This window comes from Pteropus medius, unplaced genomic scaffold, assembly GCF_902729225.1.
Source record: "Pteropus medius unplaced genomic scaffold, Ma_sr-lr_union100, whole genome shotgun sequence".
In the NCBI taxonomy this organism is placed as follows: domain Eukaryota; kingdom Metazoa; phylum Chordata; class Mammalia; order Chiroptera; family Pteropodidae; genus Pteropus; species Pteropus medius.
Window position 1 is genome coordinate 2,635,690 of NW_024349797.1, and position 22,882 is coordinate 2,658,571.

Sequence of the window (22,882 nt, forward strand, 5' to 3'; positions counted from 1 at the left end):
CACTCAATCTATTGTTGAATGGACGAATAAATGAATCTTCTTCCTCTAACTCATTCATTCATTTAATAATTTAAAAACATTTATGGAGCATCTGTGTACCAGCTAGTGGGCGAGGCACTGGCGACAGAGTGGTGGGCAAAGCTGTCCTATTTGGAGGGAAAGACAGAATTCGAGTAATCACATAAGTAAAATACAAAATTGCAAATGTTCAAAGTCATTGAGGTGTGAGATAAGGGACCATGAAAGTATAACCATGAGACCTGGGGCAAGGTGTTTAACTTCTGAGCCTCTCCTGTGTTCTAAATCGGAATGATAACATCTGCTCAACTGGTCTCACAGTGTTGCAAGATACTACATGAACACAAGGGAAGGGTGGCCACACCAAGGCAGTTGCCTTAAGCCGGGGGGGAGGGCGCTGCTTGGCAGCTGCTCCACCCTCAGATCTGGGAGACAACTGGGACACTCAGAGGCTTGGGGGCTGCCAGAAATCCTCCTGGACACTCACCCTAGGGGATTAACCCCGGGAAGAGGAACACAGCTCTCCGCAGAGGGACATGCAAATAGGCCTACAGATAATCACGGAGGGAATAGACTGGGACACCACAAAGGGAAGAAGCTGGACAGGAAAGGAAGGGCGGCAGTACCTGATGAGGCAGAACAAAGAAATCTTGTTAGGTGCTGACAACATCCCGCTGGGGGCTTCTCCCTGAGACCCCAGCCCTGGAAGGGAGATTTTATTCGAGGCTCCACAGGCCCAACAGGCTGCCGATAGATGGCTGTGTGTACCAAGAGCATATAAAAGGGCAGGAGGGACTGATTTATGAGGCTGCTTAAAGCTGCTGAGCAGGCCTGGCAGGGATAGATGAGAAGGAGTCTGGCAAGTGGAGGCAGGGATGAGGGTGGGGGAGCCCTTGAGGCCCAGCCCTGCAGCCTGCAAGAAAAGTGGGGCCATGATCTAGTGCAGCAGTCCCCAACATTTTTGGCACTGGGGACCAGTGCTCCTATGAGAATTTAATGCCTGCTGATCTGAGGTGGAGCTGAGGCGGTGATGCTAGTGCTGGGGAGTGGCTGCAAATACAGATGAAGAAGCTTTGCTCACTCGCCTGCCACTCACCTCCTGCTGTGCGGCCTGGTTCCCAACAGGCCGTGTGGTCTAGTACCAGTCCGCAGCCAGAGCGGGTGGGGTGAGGACCTTGATCTAGAACTCTGAAACCTGGTCCATCCAGCCTCCTGTCTTCTGCACCCCCAGCTCACTGGGTCCTCGGAGTCTTCTTCCTGCTCCTACCAGAGCTGCAGTGCCCTCTCTCCTCAAGGTGTGGAGGTGTGGCACCCAACCCTGTTCATCAATTGTGGCAAAGGTACCATACTAATGTAAAAAGTTACTCATAGGAGAAACTGGCAGAAGGGTTCATCAGAACTCTCTGTACTATCTTCGCCATTGTTTTGTAAATCTGAAATTGTTGTAAAAATAAAGTTTATTTAAAAAAGTAAACTCATTTGTTTTCTAGAGGAAAAACAACAGATAACTTCTTTGGGTTAAAACTTTTGGTTGCTCCTTTCTGTCTCTTACCCCAGGGCTCTGCTTACTGAGTGTCCCAGTTCAAGACTCCACAAGATCACCCAGCACCCAAGACCCACCTCTGGGGAGCTGAGACTTGGGTCAAGCTCTACTGGCCTCAACTGGCTCTGTCTTCTGGTGTTTTCTGAGTGGGTCCAGCAATGATCTGCTCCATTAATTTCTCACTCAGATCAACCCCTCCCCGTCCTAACTCTTCTCAGTGACTTCTGGCTTTCTCCTCTCCCTGACGCCTCACCTCTTAGCCAAGGACTCCCTCTGATTTATCTCTGTCACTCAGCTCCCAGTATGGACTTCAGGGAGCCTGTCACAGGAAGGGGTTAGGAAGTGATGAGGTGGCCTTCTGATTGTGGATCTGCCAATATCTCCTTGTAATTCTACCTTGTTTGTTGCATTTGTTGACTCATGGTACATTGTCTGCTTCTGTGTTTTGTAAGTTATTGTGACAGCTTTTCTCTTTTTTTTCCTGTGAGAATACTTGCACTACTTAAACGTTCCTTCCAGTCCTCGCCTTGGGCCTGGTCTTCCATCCCTGCGTGGGCATTTAAAATGAAAGCTCCTAGTCTGCAGTCATCTGCTGACCTCGCACCCGCATTGATGCTCTGGCTCTGGAATTTTTCTTCTGGCTTCCTAGTTCAGTCATGCATGAAACTTGTTTTTTACTGTATTTTATTAACATCTAGGTGATCTTTGTGTATTTCCAATAAATCTTTTTAATTTTTCAATTACAGTCGACATATATTAGTTTCAGATGTACAACACAGTGATTAGACATTTATATACCTTACAAAGTGATTACCTGGATAGGTCTAGTAACCATCTGACACCAAAAATAGTTATTGTAATATTATTGACTATATTCCCTATGATGTACTTTATATCCCCATGACTAATTTTATAACTGGCGATTTATACTTCTTAATCTCTTCAACATTTTCATTTATCTCCCAATCCACCTCCCATAACCATCAGTTTGTTCTCTGTATTTATGTTTGTTTCTATTTTGTTTATTCATTCATTTTTTAGATTCCACATATAAGTGAAATTACGTGGTACTTGTCTTTCCTATTTCACTTAGCATAATATCCTCTAGGTCCATCCATGTTGTTGCAAATAGGAAGATTTTATTCTTTTTTATGGAAGAGTAATATTCCATTGTATATATGTACCACCTTTTCTTTCAACTGATAGATACTTAGTTTGCTTTTATAGCTTGGCTATTGTAATAATGCTGCAAAAAACATAGGGATGCATATGTCTTTTCAAATTAGTATTTGGGGTTTCTTTGGATAAATACCCAGGAGTAGAATTTCTGGGTCCTTCTTTGTTTCTTGTTATAAAGTGCATTTTGTCTTATGTAAGTATCGCTACCCCAGATTTTTTTTTCATTTCTATTTGTATGAAATATCTTTTTCTTTCCCTTTACTTTGTCTGTGTATCTCTTTTGATTTGAAGTGGGTCTCCTGTAGGCAGCATATATATGGGTCTTGTTTTCTTATCCACTCAGCCACCCTGTATCTTTTGATTGGAGCACTTAATCCATTTACATTTAAAGTAATTTTTGATATGTATGTAGTTATTGGCATTTTCTTACTCATATTGTTTATCTCTTACTCCCCCCCACCCCACCCCCCGCTTCTTATTCTTAAAGAAGTGCCTTTAACATTTCTTGTAATACTGGTTTGGTGGTGACGAATTCCTTTAGCTTTTTCTTGTCTGGGAAGTTCTTTATATGTCCTTCAATTCTACATGATAGCCTTGCTGACTAGAGTAATCTTGGTTGTAGGCCTTGTTTTTCACCACTGTGAATATTTTGTGCCAATCTTTTCTGGCCTGCAAAATTTCTGTTGAGAAATCAGTCTTATGAGAGCTCTCTTGTAGGTAACTAACTGCTTTTCTCTTGGTGCTTTTAAGATTCTCTTTAAGTTTTGACATTTTAATTATGGTGCCTTGTTGTGGGCCTCTTTGGGTTCATCTTGTTTGGGACTCTGCACTTCCTAGACTTATATGCCTATTTTCTTCACCCAGACTTACACACCTATTTCTTTCACCATGTAATTTTCCATTATTACATCTTCAAATATGTTTTCAATTCCTTGCTCTCTCTCTTCTCTTTCTGGTACCCCCATGATGCAAATGTTAGTACACTGTATGTTGTCTCAGAGGCCCCTTAAACTATTCTTTTTTGGATTCCTTTTTCCTGTTTGTTGTTCTGACTCGGTATTTTCTACTACCTCATCTTTTAAATCTGATTCGATCCTCTGCTTCATCTAATTTACTGTTGCTGCTCTCTAATGCATTCTCATTTCAGTTATTGTATTCTTCATTTCTAACTGGTTCTTTTTTATGTTTTCTATCTCTTTGTTAAAGTTCTGAGTTCATCTACTCTTTCCCTAACTTCATTGAGCAACCTTATAACCAGTGTTTTGAACTCTGCATCTGGTATACTGCTCGTGACTTTTAGTTCTTTTTCTGTAGTTTTGTTCTTTCCTTTGGAACATGTTTCTTTGTCTCATTTTAGCTGACTCCCTGTGTTTGTTTCTATGTATTAGGTAGATCTGCTTATGTCTCCTGGTCTTGGTAGAGTGACCTTATGTAGTGGGTGTCCTGTGGTACCCGATGGTGCATTCTCCCCAGTCACCTGAGCTGAGTGCTCCAGGTGTGTCCCTTGTATGGGTTGTACATGCCCTCCTGTCATACTTGGACTGTGATTGTTATTTACATATCAGTGGGAGGAAGTGACCCTCGGGCTGATTGGCTATGAGAAATGGCTGTGACTACAGCAGAAGAGCTGTTGTGCAAGGGCTGACCCAAGGGCTCAGGATTCGCTTCAGCAGGGCTCTGGTGCCTACCAAGTTTGCCCTTTGGTATGTCTTTTGTGGAGGTGGTTGGGTGGCACTCTGGTGTGGTCTGAAACTGGCCATCAGGTCTGTTGGTTCTGGGGTCTCTTGGGAGGGGCTCTGGTGCAAATCAAGATCAGCCACTGCCTGTGCGTGGCTCAGGGCTGCCCGGTAAACCAAAAAGTGATCTGCAGATGTTTGCCACTTGTTCTAGGCTTGGAGTTGCCTGGGAGAGGCTAAGCTGCGAACTGAGGCTGCCTGACAAGAGGTACAGCACCCCATGACCCAAGGTGAGATGCTGCTTGTTTGGTATTTGTGAACTTTTGAGAGATTTTAGGAAAGTCTAAGCCATGAGCCAAGACAAGCTATTTGTACAGAAAAGCCACTGGGAGTGGCATAGGTGGGCTAAAAGTTGGGTAGGGCAGGGTCTCAGGGAATTACCAGGGGTGGGGCGACCCGTGTTAGCCAGGTTGATGGAGACTCAGGCTTGGTTTCTGCCTGTGCCTGCAGGCTGGGTTGGGGGAGGGCTCAACAAACAACAATGCCACCTGCCAGCATTTCTCTCTGGGAGAAAGTTGCGCCTGCAGTCCTGACCCTGAAGTCGACAATCAGATCCTCCCTGTATGTCCCCGGCATTTTTGGAATTTCTAGGTGATCTTAATCAGATTTTTTTTTTTTTTTTTACCAGCCCAGTCCACCAATTTCCCAGATGTTCTAAGGCTCTCTGTTGACTGTAAAGACTATAAAATGTGAATAGCGTAATTACCTCTCAAGCCTCCCTCATAGCCTGTGGTCACTCCCCTACCCCTCAATCTTGACATAGAGCTTGTCTGCTTAGATTTGTTTCACATGGTTCTGGTCAACTCTCTCCTACTGCTGGCACCTTCCTCTCCATTTCCGTCCTTTTTATTCGGAAACAAGTAACAGTAGAGGAGCGAGCGATATGTGATTATGTGTTTGGTTAGGCAGAGAAACCATGAAAACATTAAATATATTTTCTTCCAGCCTTTGGTTCCAGCTGGTGGCAATTATGGCAGGAAGAATGCAAGTTCTCTCAAGGGCATGGAGGCTGAATGTCCGGTATGATAGTTAGGTAGTCAGGTGGCAGTAGGGAAGGACTAATTTTTTTAGTACCTACTCTTTTTTAACTGTTAATTTTGAATTGTTAATTGTGATTTTAAAATTTCAAAATGAAGTTTACCACATTGCCTTATTATTCTCTTTAAATATAGGTAAACCATTTGAGAGCAGGTTGAAGACATGATGTCTCGTTACTTTTTTTTTCTTTGAGTGTGATGTAGAATTGTTTATTTCAAAAAAAAAATAGACTCTAACCCAAATACAAATTATATTTTTTTAAAAGTTTATTGGGGTAACATTGGTTAATACAATTATATAATTTTCGGGTGTACATTATAATGACATCTATGTATTCTATTGTATTCTACTATATTCGATCCCCTTTACCCACTTCACCCTCCCCCAAACCCCCTATATTTGACCCCTTTTACCCTGTCTACCTCTTTCCTCCTCCCCCATTCCCTACCCTCTGGTAACCACTAGTCCATTGTCCATGTCCTTGAGTCTTTGTCCTGTTCATTTGTTGCTTTTAAGTTTATATCCCACATATAAGTGATATCATGTGATTTTCAACTTTTTCTGTCTGGCTTATTTCACTTAGCATGATTATCTCAAGGTCCATCCATGTTGTCGCAAATGGCAGTATTTCATCTCTTCTTATGGCTGAGTAATATTCCATTGTGTATATGTACCATAACTTCTTTAGTCGATCATCTATCATAGGACACTTCGCTTGCTTCCATGTCCTGGCCACTGTGAATAGTGCTGCTATGAACATCGGTGTGCAAATATCTTTTCGGATACGGGTTTTCAAGATTTTGGGATAAATACCCAGTAGAGGGATCGCTGGATCATATGGTAGATCAACTCTTAGTTTTTTGAGGAACCTCCATATTGTTTTCCATAGTGGCTGTACCAATTTGCAGTCCCACCAGCAGTATGTGAGGGTTCTTTTTTCTCCACATCCTCTCCAACATTTGTTAAATTACTTGTTCTGTTGATTATAGCTATTCTAACAGGTGTTAGATGGTATCTCATTGTGGTTTTGATTCGCATTTCTCTAATAGCTAGCGATGTTGAGCATCTTTTCATATATCTGTATGTCCTCTAGGGAGAAGTGTCTGTTCAGGTCCTCTGCCCATTTTTTGATTGGATCATTTGTTTTTTTGTTGTTATTGAGTCATATGAGTTCTTTGTATATTTGGATATTAGGCCCTTATCGGAGGCATTGCTTGCAAATGTATTTTTCCATTCAGATGGTTGTCTCTTTACCTTGTTGATTTCTTTTGCTGGCAGAAGCTTTTTAGTTTGATATACATGTTCATTTTGCTTTTACTTCCCTTGCCTTTGAGGTCAAATTTATAAAATCCTCTTTAAGTCCAAGGTTCTTGAGTTTAGTTCCTAAGTTTTTTTCTATGCATTATATTGATTCCAGTCTTATTTTCAGGTCCTTAATCCATTTTGAGTTAATTTTGGTGTGTGGTTATAGACAACGGTCTAGTTTCATTCTTTTGCAGGTGGCCTTCCAATTTTCCCAGCACCATTTATTGAAGAGGCTTTCCTTTCTCCACTGTATGTTTTTGGCTTTTTTGTTGAAAATTATTTGTCCATATAAATATGGTTTACTTCTGGACTCTCGATTCTGTTCCACACTGGTTCGTGTGTGCAAAGACCATCATCCCTGTCACGTGTGGTCACTTGAAGTCTCTATTGAGCTAGTATTTTGACAGAGACTTTCTTGAATAGCAGGAGCTAAAAACAACTGAACCCCCTTCTCCAACTCCATCTCTCCCAGACGGGCTCTGTGCTGGGGCGCTCCTTCAACACTTGGCCAGAGTTTATAACTCTACCTTGGCCTTTATTTTCTGCTTGGACTGAGCCCAGAGACTAGGCAGAGGTGAATGAAAGCCAGGGGTCTTGTCAGATCTTTTCTGAGCACGCATCCTGTCCTGGCCATGCATGCGGCTTTCTAGATTCCCTAGTACACACTGTCACGCCATCACACCTGATGAGGCATTTACTTTCTCAGCTTAGCACCGAGACACACTGCTTTAGCACCCCTACAGGGCGGAGCTGAAGAACAGGCCCAAGGCCTAGATGCCAGCCAAGCCAGGTGGCATGAGACTTCAGTTACCCGGGGTGGTATCAGTTATCTGGGACTGCCACCTCACATGTGGGATCATTTTCTGCGATACCAACAAAGCATTATATAACTTCCAGTCTTTTAGTGAGAAATTTATTTCCCTTGTAGTTCCCATTCCAACTTCCTCATTTTATGAAGGAGAAAAATCTCAGTTGGTTGTTAGTACATCCGACTCCTGTAATATCCCTTAACCTCCCTGTGTACAGTGAGTGAGCCTCGGGCTGTCTCTGCAGGCCATAGTATCGAGCTGCAATTTTAAAACACTGTTTGGTTTTTATTGATTCATTTTTAGAGTTACTTTCTATTTATATCAAATATAAATATTCTTTTCTAAATGCATTAAATTTAAAAAGTGAGTCGACTTAAAAAAATATTAAGTATTTACCAGTACAAGATATACACAGATCTGGCAAAAATCATGAAGGTGATATGCTGGTAACTGAACTTTGGGGAATATTGTTCTAGAATACGGACTTTGAGCTCAAAAACTTTCTATCTCATGCTTTTACGATTCCTGGGGTTTACCTGTTCAACTGGTTGTTGTTCTCTAATATATATTATTTTTGAAAAATCTCAACTTTATTTTAGCTGAGGAGGAAAGGGATTTATTTTCATCTGAGTTAAGACAAGAAAAACAGAAGGGCTCTAGAGGTTAGTGGCTTGGATACAACTGGCAAATGGAAAAGGAGTGACGTGGAGTAAAGTGAAAAACCAGGGACAGAACATTCCAGCACGGTGCAAAGTGCTGTTCCCTTCCCTCCAGGCTCTCCAATACAAGTCTGGAAATTCAGTTACTAAGATGGTCTTATAATGAAGAAGAAAGAGAAAGGGGGAAAGCGGCAAATTTTTTTTTAATGTTTATCTTTAAAAAAAAAAAAAGTTATAAAATTTAAATAGTTGACTCAGTTAACAATCTATTGTTGCAAAATTTAACAAATTTAAAAGATCTCTGGATCTCTTGACTCCAAGTCCAATTCTCTCTACTCTGACCCTTCATTTCTTATGGATCCTACACTTTTAGGTTTCTCATTAGCAAACAAGATCTGAAGTAATTTGTAAGGAATCAGCACTTCGAGTGTATGGAGCTCTGGCTGAGGTAGCAGAAGGCCTGGCAGGGCTGAGTGCCCCATGAAGGCCACACCTGGGAGAGCCCACTGCTGCCAGCACTCCACACAGGACCTGTGAGGCGAACGTGGGGCTCACTTGTTGCCCTGTCAGTCGTCCTGGTCTCTTCTGGGGACTACTGACTGGCCCGAAGCCTGGCTCTCCTCATGCCAGCCACGTCCTTGGCTTCATTCTATTTTGATTCTGGTCAGTTCCCATCTTCCTTCTTCACAGAGTTTCAGACCCCAGGAGTGAAACTATAAGAGACCGCCAACACACGGAGATTACGCTGCTTTGGCCACAACAAGAAGTCATCGACCCCTCTGCCACTCCCAATCTCCATTGTGAGGGGCCTCTGGCCCTGGCCAGGCCCAACCCTTGGCCTCTTTCTCCTCCTTAGCTATCCTTGTGAGCATGGGTACCTTCTCGAGGCTGCGCCGATGTCCCACGCTGATGAACGTCATGCCCAGCTGCTGGCCAACGCGGTAGAGCTCACTCTCCACCTCCTCAGTCAGGGCACTGGTGGCTTCATCAAGCACTGAGGGCAGAACCCATGGGAAGAGATGGTGTCCTGCCCCCACTTGCCTCTGCTTCTCCTCCAACCCACTCGCTTTCTGGCTGGGACCCGGGGGAGGCTGAAAGCTGTTCTGGCTTATGGAAACCCTGCCTTAGGGAGAATGGGCCATGGGAGCAGAGGCCAGGCTCCATGTAGGAAGCCTTTTGCCAGCAGAAGGACGAAATCCCTCAGCTTCCTGTACATAAGCACCAGCCACTGCCTGGGACCACTCAATCCAGGGAACCCTGATTACCCCAAGGATGTCAGTCCTTGGCAAAGTCCATGCCTACCATCCCTCTGCCAGGCACAGCTAGAGGAAATGCCCATTCACGAATGGCAGAGCATAAAGCCACAAGCCCTCTCAAGGCAGCTCCAGCTGCTACAAAGGCAGAAAGCTTAGGAATCAGTAGAGCAACACAGCCAGAGCTGCTCTGCGGATGCTGAGCACTGCTGCCTCTTGGGCAGAGTCCTGCCACCCTCTCCTGCCGGGGCAGATGCCCAGCCATGCATAGGTTTGCTCTCCTACCCATACCAACGCCACCCCAGTTTTTCATGAACACACGCTGCTACACCTAAGGGCATATGCGGTACCTGGCATGTGCACCTACAGGGTGGACCTCACCTGCATACTTTGGCTGCAGGTAGAAAAGCCGGGCAAAGGACAACCTCTGCATTTCTCCTGGGGACAGAACATCATACCTAACAAAAGGGAATGAGAAAAGATTGCTGGAAGAAGGAGGATGTAGCTTGGCTTTTGCCCAGAATGGGTCTGGGCAGGAAGAGGTCCTCACTGCAGAGGCTGGCCCGAGGACAGACAGACGTCACCCCTCTTTCAACCACAGCCCCACTGCCACACAAGGTGATGCCAAAACTCTGCTCCCAAAGGCATGAAACCTGGACTTTGGAGTCAGGAGCCATTCTATCCCTTCACTGGGACCCTGGAACCCACTGTCTTTGTGGGAACTGGATCTGGAGCACCCCAACCTCCTTACCAGTTCCAATCGACCTGCTGGTCCAGACCCTCTGTCCTTGCCACCAAGTTGGACTGTAACACACCCAGAGGAAATGATGTCCATAAAAGGGCGCATCCCTGCTTCCTGCCACCCTGAGGAACCTCCTCAGTCCCCACCACACATGTCTCTGGGACAGATCTACAAGCCCAGTGGCATACCGGGGTGAGGCTATGGGAGTAATCTGCCTCGGACAGGGAGGAACATCTTACCAACTACATTGCTTAGATTTGTTGGAGCATGGTGACAAGACAAAGCACATTTTCTTTATAATAATTTTATTTTAAAATTACTTACAGAGTGTGTGCCCCTTGTTGCCCAGACATGGCCAACAGTTCCCTCTGCCACTTTATATTCCCACTCTCCCTGACTGAGGCTCGCACTTCCAGTCATGGGCCCAGGGGCAGTAGGGCAGCTCTGCTGGGCCGCCAGCACCTGTGGTCTATGCTACCAGGTGGTCTTGGGCCTCAGGGTCCCGCTCTCACTTACCAGGCCTGCCAACTTCAAGAACCTCATGATCCTCTCATCATCGGTAGAACCTACAAGACAGAGAGGCTTTCTTCAAGAAAACAGCTCCTTCTGGGCAGCCAGAATAGATGGGACACATCATGTCAGAGGGGGTAGAGGTGGGAGCCCCAGAATCTGGGTTAAGGCTCTGAAGTGACAGGTTACAGATCTAATAAGGGAAGGGCCAGGTGAAGGAAGTCATCACTTCCCCTCCTGCAGTGGGTGTCTCTTCTCAAGGAAGGAAGACAAAACAAGATGAGGTCAAGGTACAGGCCCCAAAGTAGTAAACAGTCGGAGGAGGAGGGTACCCAACCTGAACCCAGAAGCCTGACTGGGGCCTCTCCCAAAGGGCACAGGTGAGGCCAAGGTCAGGGAGGCTAGGAAATATTGAGATGGGAGGACACGCCAGAGGAGGCCAGCTCACCTGAGTCCGGGTAGATCTCCTTCAGGGGATATATAACCTGGTAAAATAAAAACCATATGGGATAAGGGCCAACTAGAGGTGGGGCTGCACATACTTACTCTCCTTCAAAAACAGCCCCAGGAACTGCCAGAGGCCATGTTCCTCTCCACCTGAGGAGTAAGGGACACCCTGGCTGAGGGTCCCATGGGAGAGGCCAGGCCAGCAGACTATGGGGCAGGGCCCCCAGAATCCATCCTTGGTGTTCGACAAACGTGTGTGATCTTTGGCTTGTGGCGCCACAGCTCAGCCCACCCCCGGGAGTGGGTCTGAGTACACTGCCCAGCCCAGCCCATGGATGTGAATAAACATTCTCGGAGCCAGGGAGTTCTTGGGCACAGGCCATCTTACTATACCTCCCCGACCCCTGCCCCCAATAACTCCCTAGGGCTAAGACCTGTCATACTACCAGAGGCCCCGGCTGTGGGTGGGGAAGGAAGGGAGGAGTGAGCCCTGAACTGGGCTGACCTGCTCCCGAAGGGTCCCATCAGTGAAGAATGGCTTTTGTGGCAGAAACAGCACTCCATGGGGTCCAAAGTCTGTCAGCATCTGCACTGAGCCTGCAGAGCCCACAGAAACCTCCATGTTGAGATCTCTCAGAGAAGGTAACTGCTTCTCACTCCCCTTCTCCAACAAAAAAGGCTGGATTCTAATGCACATACCTACACAGGTGTGTGCACACACACGCATGCATGCACGCACATGCACACGCATGCACGGCCAGGCCAAGGCTGGCTCAGAGGTGGGGAGGGCCGGTTCTTACCCTGTGTGCTCGTCCAGAGGCCGCCCAGAACCCGGAGCAAGGAGGTCTTGCCGGTGCCCGTGTTGCCCGTGATGAGCAGGCTCTGCCCCTGGGAGATCTTCAGGCTCAGATCCTTGATTAAAGTTTTGTTAGAAGAGGGGGCAGAGATGGAGACCCGCTCCAGAAGGAAAGCTGTGTCTGCTGGCTCTGCTGCTGGCCAGCCTGGGGCTCTGGAGTGAGAAGGGGGTGGGTGGGGAAGATAAGTAGTGTCAGTACTGCCAGGTGTGTGTGTGTGTGTGGGGGGGGGTCCTTTCCTTGGGGACACCACCTCTGGATCAGCAGGTTGTTATGAGCTGAATTGTGTCCTCAGACTCATATGTTGAAGTTCTAACCCCCAGTTTCTCAGAATGTAACCGCATTTGGAGATAGGGTCTTTAAGAAGTGATTATGTTAAAATGAGGCCCTTAGGGTAGGGCCCTAACCCAATATGACTGGTGTCCTTTCAAGAAGAGGGAAGTAACAGGGCTGTACATGCAGAGAAAAGGCCATGTGAGGACTCAGTGAGAAAATGGCCATCTGCAAGCCAAGAAGGCAGGCCTCAGGAGAAAACAAGCCTGCCCAACACCTTGATCTTGGACTTTTAGACTCCAGAACTGTGAGGAAATAAATGTCTTTTGTTTGAGCCACCCAGTCTGTGGTATTTTGGTATAGCGGCCCAGGCAGACTCACACAGAAATGGAGCTGAGGCACCTACTTTGCGCCAGGCTGGTCAAAGCCTCACACGACTAGTCTTAGTCTCAACATTCATGAATCACAGATATCATCCCCAACTTGGCAGGTGAGGAAAGAGAGTCAGGTGGCTAAGCAACTTGCTCAGGGTCACAGAGCTGAATTTGTCTAACTCTAATGTTGGTGGCATCACAGTGTGACTAGAGGGCTGAGGATAAGAACAGGAGTGGTAATATTAAAGGTTTTATTTTTTTTTTTAAGTTTCTGGCCCTCCATGGATGCCCATCTACCCCAAGGAATAGCAACTCTGGTTTCCTATAGTCTCTGCGCCATCACCCCAGCCTCTGAGATCAGTTACATGAAGCTTTTATTTTGAACAGGAGCAACTGTTAAGGCATTCGTTCCTAAAGAGACAGTTAAGTGTAGGCCCTGGAATTCAGACTTTTTCCTTTTTGTGGTCACTGTCCAAGCACTTTCTAAGAACTATGATATCTAATCCTCACAACGACTCTAAGAGGAAGGTCATCTCTATAGAGATGAAGAAACCGAGACCCAGAACCCTTAAGTAATTTGCCCAAGAAAAGTGAGGACACGAAACAAATTCTCGATGCACAGAAAGGTCGGAAACATCACAGAGCCTGCGATGATACAAGAATAAAGACGTCTCGGCGCCTGAGTGAGGCTTGGGGACGAAGAAGAGACAAGCCCTAGGAAAGGGGCAGGTGGCAGGGCTCGGCGGAGAATGAGGCAGGGCTACTATGCAGGTTTTGTTACCTCAGGCCAGGCAGTGCTTGCACTGTTTCTATCATCAGGTGGGGGATGGCGGAAATGAACACCATGGATGCTGGAACAGCAACACTGACTGGGAACGTTTCTAAAGAAGTCTGGCACAACACAGATTCTTTCATTTGCTCTGTACAACTCTGCTGCCCAACTGGGAAGGGGCAGGGTTCCAGGGGGAACCCAAGCTGGGCGGTTCTAGAGCCTGTGTTCTCAACCACTGCACACACTACCAGCCCACTACTCACCTGTGCAAGTCCCATTCGCTGTCGTCCAGGATCTCACTGTCCTGTGACTTCAGGGACATGTCCAGCAGGGCATCCTGAAGCTCCCCGATCCTGAGCAAAAAGTGAAAACCTGAGGTGGGTCTGGAGGCCCAGATGAAGGCGATATTCCTTTTACTCTCATAACCACTAGTATATGGGGGAGATTTTCCATTCTTTTTCTTATTCAGCTACTGCTTCCGGTGGCACACACTTTGTTTAGAAAGTAGAGGGGTAGGATGCAACCTCACCTGTGTGTGTAACCAGCCACATCTGAGAGTGTGGTGGAGAGGTCGATGAGCCGGGTGAAGCAGCTGATGAGGTAAATGCAAACAAAGGCGTTCTGGACAGAACGAACAGCAGTGAGCACAGGCCTTGACTCCCAGGCCCTGGGCACTGGGCCAAAGGGCAGAGGGGGCAGCATGAGGAGGTCACCAGGAGGGAATTCTCACCTTGCTGACTAGAGTGCTGAGCTCTGTGGGGCTCAGGTCTCCATAGATGCCACCGAAAATGGGGATGGCTATCACGACATAACTCAGGATGCTGCCCAAATAGTCAAACATGTTGACACCGACTGTAAAGACAGACTGCATGAGACCCGAGGAAACTTCTGTGCTCTGAGGGGAGTGGGAAGCCAAGCAGGGCTGAGCTATTCCCCAGATCCTCATTCTCCTGAGGCCACACACTGCAAAGGCAGTGGCTCCCCCTGGTGAATTCCTTCATCAGAGCAAATATGCCAGTGCAGAGAGAAAGAAGAGAGAGAAGGGGGGTCTATTCCAATCCCGTAGTTCCTGCCTCCCAGGGTTCCCTCCACCTACTGTACAGCCAGAGCTCCTTGGACATCAGCTCCCTCTGGGTCTGAAGGAGTCTCTGCAGCCTACGGTCTGTCCTCATGTGTTCCACGTGTCCAGCTCTGATGAGAAAGGCTGGGATGTCCATGGGGCCTGGAGAACCTCAGCCAGGCTGGGGGCCCTCTGTCCCTCATCACATTCTTCTTTAAGGAAGCCCATTCAAACGATCTTCACTTCAGACCCTTTCCGCCACTAGCATCTATTCACTGCTTCATTCATTCAATATGGTATTGTCTGCAGAAAGAACCTCAACTCTAGATTGGGATGACCTGGTTCAAATCCTGGCTCTGGCCAGTTACCAGCTGGGTGTGACTGATGGGTTACTTGTCTTGGAGTCTGTTTTCTCTTCTGTAAAGTGGAGGTTATAATACCTAAGTAATAGGCTATAGTGGGAATTTCTGAATATAAAGTGCTAGGCACATGATGGGCCCCCAATAAATAATAGTTGCTATTATTAAACAAATATACAGGGAGCAGTCACTGTGTGGCAGGTGCTATGCTAGTAAGCCAGGGTGATGAAAAGGTGGTGAAGCAGTCCCTATCCTGGAGGAGCCCCCAGTTCGGGGGGTAGGCAGGTGTACTGCATCTTTCATCTGGAAATGGAAAGTATAACATGAGTAGAGTGTCTTCAGGGCTACGGCAACAAACAGGCTTGACTACCAAGGGAGTCTGGGAAGGCTCCCAGGATGAGGTGACTTTGGGCTTCAAGGATGGGCAGAAATTCTCCTGGCAGAAAAGGTGGGGGGAGGATAGTGAGAAGCCATTTTACAGACAAAAAGACAGAGGCAGAGGCATTGCCTTAGGCATCAGCAAGACAATGAAATATTCACTCATTTCATTCTTGGAACAAATTTAGGCCCCATGCTAGGCCGCTAAGTGGAAACGCTAGCTTCAGAAACAAATCCCTGGACCTAAGAATGAGGCAGACAAGGACAGTGAGAGATAAGGGGAGAGGGTCATAGCCAAGTGTGAGGTTGCTCAACCCTGGGCCCGATGGAGGCGGGAGGGTTGTACCGTTCGTCTTCTCTGCCACCTCCACTAGCAGCTCTGATGGGGCAGGAGGGGAACTATCCCCACTAGACTCACCTGAAAAAAGCAGCAGCCTCAGCATTCACCCGGATCTGCATGTGCTTGAACCTGGGCAGACCAAAGGGAAATATGTGCTGACAGTGGGCAGTACTGGCCCCTCTCCTTTCGAAGACCTGGATTAATAAGACCTTCAAACCAAGAGGGGCCCAGCTCCACCCTGAAACTGGCTGCCTCAGCCTGACCCTTTCCTGGACTGTCACAGGGTGGTAGGAGCCCTGCAAACAGGGTGGCCCCTTGCCTCGCTCCAGAGAGAGCAGGGGCCCTAACCGCCTCCTTCTCCCACAGCTGGAAGGAGGAGGCCAGGAAGCACAGAGTAGGGGCTGGATTCATTGGCTGGGAACAGAACACATAAAAAGGCCAAGGGATGATGATGATGGCCAACCAGACAGCATTCTCATACTTCTCATATGTCTTTAATCCTCCTCACAATTCTTTTAAATAATGGTATCATCCCTATTTTAGCAATGGGAAGCTAAGTTTAGATAGGTTAAAGACCTTGCCCAAGAGCACATGGCTAGTAAGTGGTATAGCTGGGATTTGAACTCAGGCAGCCTTACTCCAGACCCCATTCCTTAATCATTATGACCAGCTCAGAAACCTCAAGCAAGGGACACACACCTGAAATCCCCCTCTAGCTTTTCTTGCTGTACCAGCTTCACCACAATGGGCCCCATCAACATTTTGTTCACCACGGTTCCAAAGATGAAATACCCGAAGATGCTCACGGGTCCGAGCCAGCCTGTGCTGAAAGGCAGAGAGGGAGGGTGGGGGGCGGCCACATACCCCCGCAGGCCTCAGCCCTGACTCCTGCCCCCGGCTGTCAGAGCATCAGGATCCCTGTCACACTGAAATACCACAGGGCCAAAGGGATGGCAGGGGCCCAAGCACATGAGACAGGAAGACTTCTGGGTGCAGGTGGGAAGAGGGGAAGACTAGTCTCTTTTGGACCTTGACCTGGGAGAGCTTGTGTGAGTGAGGGACCTCTGGGATACAGAGGTGGGGGAGCAGGTGGGGGAGCAGGAGGGATTCTGGCAGGAGGAGAGGCTTCACCTTTGGAAGCACTGATAGGTGTAATAGACGAGGGTGAAGGGGGAGATGATCAGCTGGCTGGCCATGCTGCTGAGCTGTCGGCAGAACCGCTCCACGTCCTGGCTGATGCGCTGGTCCCTGAAGCCAATGACACAGAGTAACTAGACCCAAGGAGCTGGAATTGAGGGTTGAGAAAGCTGACAGTTCCATGTTACCTCTCATTCTGACCTTCCAGTACCGTCAGGAATGGCCCCATGGGGAGATGGACTCAGTCAAGGGTGGGTTTCCCAGAGGCAATGAGACCCTCGGGACCTCTACACAAGGTTCTGGAGAGTTGCTTCTTACGGTGTCTCGGTTTACCCCTCAGAAAAAGTGGCAATTGAAAAATCCAGCACCCAGGGGTCCTGAGTCAGTTCTGAGGGTAGGTGAGCTAAGTTTCTAGATGATCGGGAAAGCTACCCCATCTATCTCACTCCTCCCAATCTCTCTTTTATGAGCCTGGGTCTGCCCCCATTTTAGCTACCTGACTGCGGAAGCTTTCATGGATAAAGCCACAGAGAAGAGGCCTAGGAGAGACAGGTAAGCAGCGGCGGCAGCAGCTTCCCAAGAATCTTTGCTGCAAAACTCAGCTTGTGCTGAGGAAAGATCACCCTAGGCAACAAAGTGCTTGGGAGGGTGGTGTGTGGGGAGGAAATGGGTGAGGAGGCCCCATATGTCCCATTACACCACCAGGGCCACAGTGACTCCTATTCCCAATGAGACATGAGTCACTTGCATTCTCTGGGCTTCAGTGTCCTTACCTGTAAAATCACAATAGCTAATTTACATTGGAACACTTGCTATGCGCCAGGCACTGTACATTTGCATTACATGAATATCATTTTATCCTCACTGCATCCTTTGAAACTATTGTTATCCTCATTTTACAGAAAGGGAACCTGGGCCTTAGTGAACTTATGGCCTATATGCTGGGAGGTGACAGAATCAAGATTTAAATCCTAGACTGAGTTCTAAACAGCATTTTCTTTTACTGCTGAGAGCTGATTTTCTAGCTTTTTCTAGCAAAGACACTCTCTTGAGAGGGGGCCGGAGTCGGAAGCCCAGGATATGAAATGGACAAAAGCAAGCCACTCTCATATTTTAGCTCCCTATTCTCAGCCCAGCAGCCTCTCCAGGAGTCCCCTGCAGAGCATCCTCCTCCCATGGCTCTTAGTGACATCTGCAAATAACTGTAGATGATCTCTGAGTCAGATGAGATGAGTTAGATGGATGGAACCAGGCAGAGGGTAGTAGGACCGAGAGGGGGGCCTACGGGTTATCGATGTCATCCCGCAGCACGTTGACAGTGTAGTACACGCGGCCCCGGAAGTAGAGGCGGTGGAGGTGCTTGGTGAGGTCCTTCCTCCAGCTTACGTACAACAGGTTACAGGTGAACTGGTCAAAGCTCTTCAGCTGCACAGTGGGGGAGGCAAGGGGAAGGGAAGGAGAGGGAGAATGGCTTCCTGCAAGTCTCAGTTCAGCTCAAAGCTCAGGGCTGGCAGAAAGCCTCCAGGGACCCGTCCCGGCCCACTTGGATTACTCTGTCCACTCAGCTCCTCCGCTTGTTTAAAGTGTCCAGTCATGGGACTTCTCCCTTCTTCACTCACTCACATGTTCATTCCTTTGCCAAATACTGAAGGGCTTACCAAAGGCAAGACCCTCTAGCTCCTGTCTTATTCTGAGAGCATATGAGCTTCTGGAGATTGAGGACAGTGTTTTCTATTCTATTTATGTTCTTAGTTTTCTGTCCCCACAACTTGGAACCTGGTTCTGTGTACATGGGTGCTTACTGACCAAAGATCCAACAAAAGTGCCAAAGTGTGAGAAGTGGCTTCCCCAAGAAAACAGGTTAAGCACAGCCTGAGAGAGAGCATTAGGCTGGAGTCCTAGCAGAGCCTTGGCTCTCACCATTCATCATTTATGTGCTAATAAGCATGAGGGAAATTGCAATGAGTTCAGTCTAGCCAAGAAACAGACAATTACAAGGGTGTAAAGAGTGTTACAGCAGAGGGAAACTCAAAATATTGGTTAAGTAAAGGACAGAGATTGGCAGAGGAAGCATGGAGGAGAAAGTTAAGGAGGACTTGAAGGAGGTGACAACAGAAGAATCTTGAAAAGCGAGCAGGCATTAACCAAGTGAACAAGGGATAGCGTAAGGCCATTCTGCGAGAAAACAGCAGGTGCAAAGGCTGGGCGGTGTGGCATGGTGCCAGGCTGAGTCATAGCCTTTGCCCCACAGAAGAAGAGCAGCTCTGGCTGCTGATCCCAGTTTTCAAGTGCTCTGAACTCCCTGAAGCAAGAGTTCTGGGAATGGAAGGAACAATGATCATTTCCACAGTATGCTGAATTAAACCCAAATCTTGTGGTTCTGGGAGCTTGAAAGACCCAAGGAATTGGTCTCAGTGTGTCAATAGCAAGATCAATGCCCTACCTAGGTTTCTGACCTTAAGTTCCCAGAAAAGGGAGAGGTCATACACCCTAGCTTGATTCCTGCTTCCTGGTGGCTAAGTCCACTGGGCATTCCATTCTCATTAGGCTGGAAAGGAAAAGAGACACAAGAAGAACTTACCATGGAGTTGAGAACGATGAGCGTGACAGCCAGGAAGGTCAAGGTCTTAAATCCATCCAAGTCTTTGTTTCCCAGGACCCCGTAGTACTGACTGGGGATCAAGCCAACCTGGTAGATCACGAGTTGTTCTGGGCGCAAGGAGAGAAGTAAGAAATCAGTAATGAGGGGTACAAAAAGGAGGGAGGCTTCCTCTTGAGTCCTTGCCTCATTATTACCCCAGAGAAGGAAAAGGATCGAAAACCAGGGCTGCCCTCCCGCCTCTAGCCCGGGCTCACTCACTCACCCAAGAGGGCCAGACACAAAAGGGTCAGGAACATCAAGGCATTCTGTGATGACCAAGAAGGAAACAAAACCTTCTGTATCTGCAGGAACCGCTGGAGAAATTGCAGATCTAACTTGGGCCTGAAGAAGAGAAGCAGAAGCAGAAAGAAACCTAAGAGGGCAGCTGAGCCTTAAAGAGCAGTTACCAAGCTTATTACATTCTGTGGTGGGGTCCAGGCCGTTCAGAAAGAATGGTTTACAAATGCTGAAGACGGTAGGTCTGGAACAGACCAGGGATAGAAAGGAATTTCTTTAAGTTGCTAAATGCTCTGAAAAGTTCCTTACCAAAAATCTACAGCAAAAAACTTAGCTAATGAAGAAATTTTAGCCATATCCTCTTTATGGTCACGAAGAAGACAAGGAAGCCCACTCCATCAAGGATTTTAAAATCCTGGCTAAAGCAGTAAAGCAAGAAAAAGAAATGAGGCAAAAGGACTGAAAGGAGAGAAATTAAATTGTCGTTATTTGCAGAAATGTGATCGTTTCCACAGGAAACAGCAAATCAGTAGACAAAATGTTGGAAATGAAAGTTCAGCTAGATATAGGGTTAACAAACATGTATCAATAGGTTTCTGTACCAACAATAATTAACTGGAAAACATAAAGAAAAAGTCATTTACAAAACAAAAATGTAGAAAAACTATAAAATATCCAGGAATTAACTTTTAAAAAGAATGTATATGACATTTTAGAGGAAAAACAAAAAGTTCTACTGTAGGATAGGAAAGAAGAATTAAATTGACAGAGCTGGCATGATTTAATATTATAAAGCCCTCATTTCTGACAAATGTTATCTATAAATTCAGTGTAATACCAATCAAAAGCTGGACTTCTCGAAAGAACTTTATCTGGAATATAATGGTCCACGAATAGCTTAAGAAATTGTGAAGAATAGGAAAGGAGAAGGAAGATGGTAATTACTTAATTACCATCAAGTAATTAAGATATATCATAATACAGGGCTGAAGTAATAACAAAGTACGGTATTAATACAGAAACAAAAAGACCAGTGAAACAGAGAGACCAAAAAAAAACCCCGACATAAATCCCCTCAAAAAAAAGCTACGGTTACATGGGCACCTCAGAGAGGTTACATTATAAGGAAGGACATAGTAATACTAATAGTTGTCAACACTTACTAAGCACATACTATGTGCCCAGTACTGTTCTACATGTTTTACACTTCTTTAAGAGAACCAGTGCAGAATTCATTTGTCACAACTCTAAGATATGGAGAACATAGCCTATTTTATGAAAGAGGAACTGAGGCAAAAGAGATTAAGTACGCTGTCCTGTCACCCACCTGGCAAGTGGCAGCCTTAGGGCTTGAACATGTACAGCCTGGATCCAAGAATCTGTGCTCTTAACTGTACTACAGAGCTTCTCTAATTTTTAATTATTAATTCATTAGTTACTTATTGAAAATGGTGGAGGAAAATTTAGATTATCTCAAATCATTTACAAAAAATTAACTTTAAAAACTCCAAATGGATTAAAAAAGTAAATGTGAAAAGTAACTATTTAGTTATTAATAGAAGGAACTGCAGAAGAATATCTTAATTAAGATATAACTGGAAGGTATTTGTCACATAAGATCCCCAAGCCACAAAATATAAAGGGGAAAACTAATAAATTTAACTTAGAATTAAATATTTTTGTTCACAGTGCTATAGATTAAGTTAAAAGACTTGGAGAAAGTACTTGCAGAGTAAAACCACAAGGAATTAAAATCTAAAGTATGCATGGAATTCCTGCAAGTCAGGAAAACAAGAAATCCATAGAAAAGTGGGAAAAGGATATAGGTGATTCAGAAAAGGGGAAACTCGAATGCTTAATACATAAAAATTAATACGATGGGATACCACCTTACAAACATCAGACTGTTAAACATTAGAAAACCAAACAATATCAAACGTTGGAGGCGGGAGTAATGGAGAAACCTTTATTTAATGCTGTCCGGAAGCATAATCTGGTGTGGCCATTCCAGAAAACGATTTAGCAGAATTAGGTATGTCCTAGCATACTAAACTGGTGTGAATAATGCAGAGAAATTCACCCACAACCATAATAAGACAAGTGCCAGTATGGCTTGTGGTAGTTAAAATTGGAAGCAATGTAAGTGTTCATTACTAGGGGAATGTATAAGCAAAATGGGGTCTAATGCACTTCGAGTAGCACCATGCAGCAGAGGTGAAAACTAGATTAGTACAGCATGTGTGATCTCAAAAACGCAATGCTGAGATAAAAAGTTTTTAAAAGAATCACATCATGTTATCATTTATATGAATACAAAACCACTATATATTTTTCAAGATAACACTTACGCAAACTTATGTAAAGTGGGCTGTAAAGACGCTCTCTTAATACTCCCAAGTGGATGTCTGAGAAGGGGAGTGAAATGGGATTGACAATAAGGAATGAAGGCAGGAAGATGATAAAACACTAGAAGGGCTTTGCACTGGCCCACAGTAAGCCAAGAACTGAGAAAAAGGAACAAGCCAGTTCTGCGTACTTGAAAGTCTTAGGGGAAAAAAAAAAGCCAGTTCCAAGAGAGGATCCCACACCCAGGATGCAGGGGTTGGCAGAAGTTCCCGCGAAGCTGGAGGGCGGCCTCGGATGGGAGGAGAGAGTGGGCGCCCCTTCCGGAGCTCCTCTTGCCCCGGGGCGGCGGCTCTTTAAGCGCCGTGGACTAGGGCGTTAGGCAGTGGAGCCCCTTCCTCACGCAGCCCTCAGTAGGACGCCTTGAGGCCCGGACCGTCCTCCCCAGTCACCCTGCTCACCTAGCGCCATTCCCGGGCGCGGGCCCCGGGACCGCCATGACCCGGGATCCAACCGATTCTTAAGAACGGTTTCTCCCGGGCCAGCTCCGGGCAGAGTACGAAGAGCACACTACTTGCCAGGGAGGGGCGGGGCCCCGGCGACCACAGAGACGCGCGGATAGAAAGGAAGGCTCCGGGCTACGCCGCCGCTCCCGGAAACGACTTCTTCAAGAGAACCAGTGCTGAGCGTTACAGTCCGTCGACCCTGCGCCTAGAGCGCCCCCTTCTGGATTTGGGAGGTTTCCTTTTTGACAAGAGGTACCAGAGAAACGTGACTTAAGTATTTTATGATAGGTATTTTAGACTCTGAATATAGTAGATATTTCATACATTCTCCCAAAGAAGCACCAGTGTTCTTTTAACAACAGAAATCAG

The 22,882-nt window shown here is 46.5% G+C and overlaps 1 protein-coding gene across 5 annotated transcripts; it reads right to left on the reverse strand.

Annotated features, from left to right (window-relative positions):
• Positions 1-7,710: 7,710 nt before the first annotated feature.
• ABCD4 (ATP binding cassette subfamily D member 4) lies at positions 7,711-22,625 on the reverse strand. 5 transcript variants are annotated; one of them, XM_039883781.1, is made up of 19 exons: positions 22,469-22,625; positions 19,651-19,769; positions 19,368-19,495; positions 18,072-18,211; positions 16,781-16,897; positions 16,349-16,474; positions 15,728-15,778; positions 14,609-14,703; positions 14,243-14,364; positions 14,042-14,133; positions 13,776-13,865; positions 12,040-12,248; positions 11,745-11,836; positions 11,241-11,277; positions 10,799-10,848; positions 10,292-10,344; positions 9,922-9,998; positions 9,166-9,281; positions 7,711-9,000 (listed from the first exon to the last, which is right to left on the reverse strand). In XM_039883781.1, the coding sequence occupies exons 1-19, from the start codon at positions 22,504-22,506 to the stop codon at positions 8,932-8,934; spliced, it is 1,821 nt and encodes a 606-aa protein (XP_039739715.1). In that variant the 5' UTR covers positions 22,507-22,625; the 3' UTR covers positions 7,711-8,931. The 5 variants fall into 5 exon arrangements, with proteins under 5 accessions (XP_039739715.1, XP_039739716.1, XP_039739717.1 ...); XM_039883782.1 differs by lacking the exon at positions 16,349-16,474; XM_039883783.1 differs by lacking the exon at positions 19,651-19,769 and having other exon boundaries at positions 22,469-22,614.
• Between the last annotated feature and the right edge of the window lie 257 nt (positions 22,626-22,882).

Coding starts and splice junctions, on each gene's coding strand:
- ABCD4 (XM_039883781.1), bottom strand. CDS start 22,506: ATGGCGGTCCCGGGGCCCGCGCCCGGGAATGGCGCTAG. Junction 19,496..19,650: donor TTTGTGTCTGGCCCTCTTGG/GTGAGTGAGTGA, acceptor CCTTGCGCCCAG/AACAACTCGTGATCTACCAG. Junction 11,837..12,039: donor CCTCTGGACGAGCACACAGG/GTAAGAACCGGC, acceptor TGGGCTCTGCAG/GCTCAGTGCAGATGCTGACA.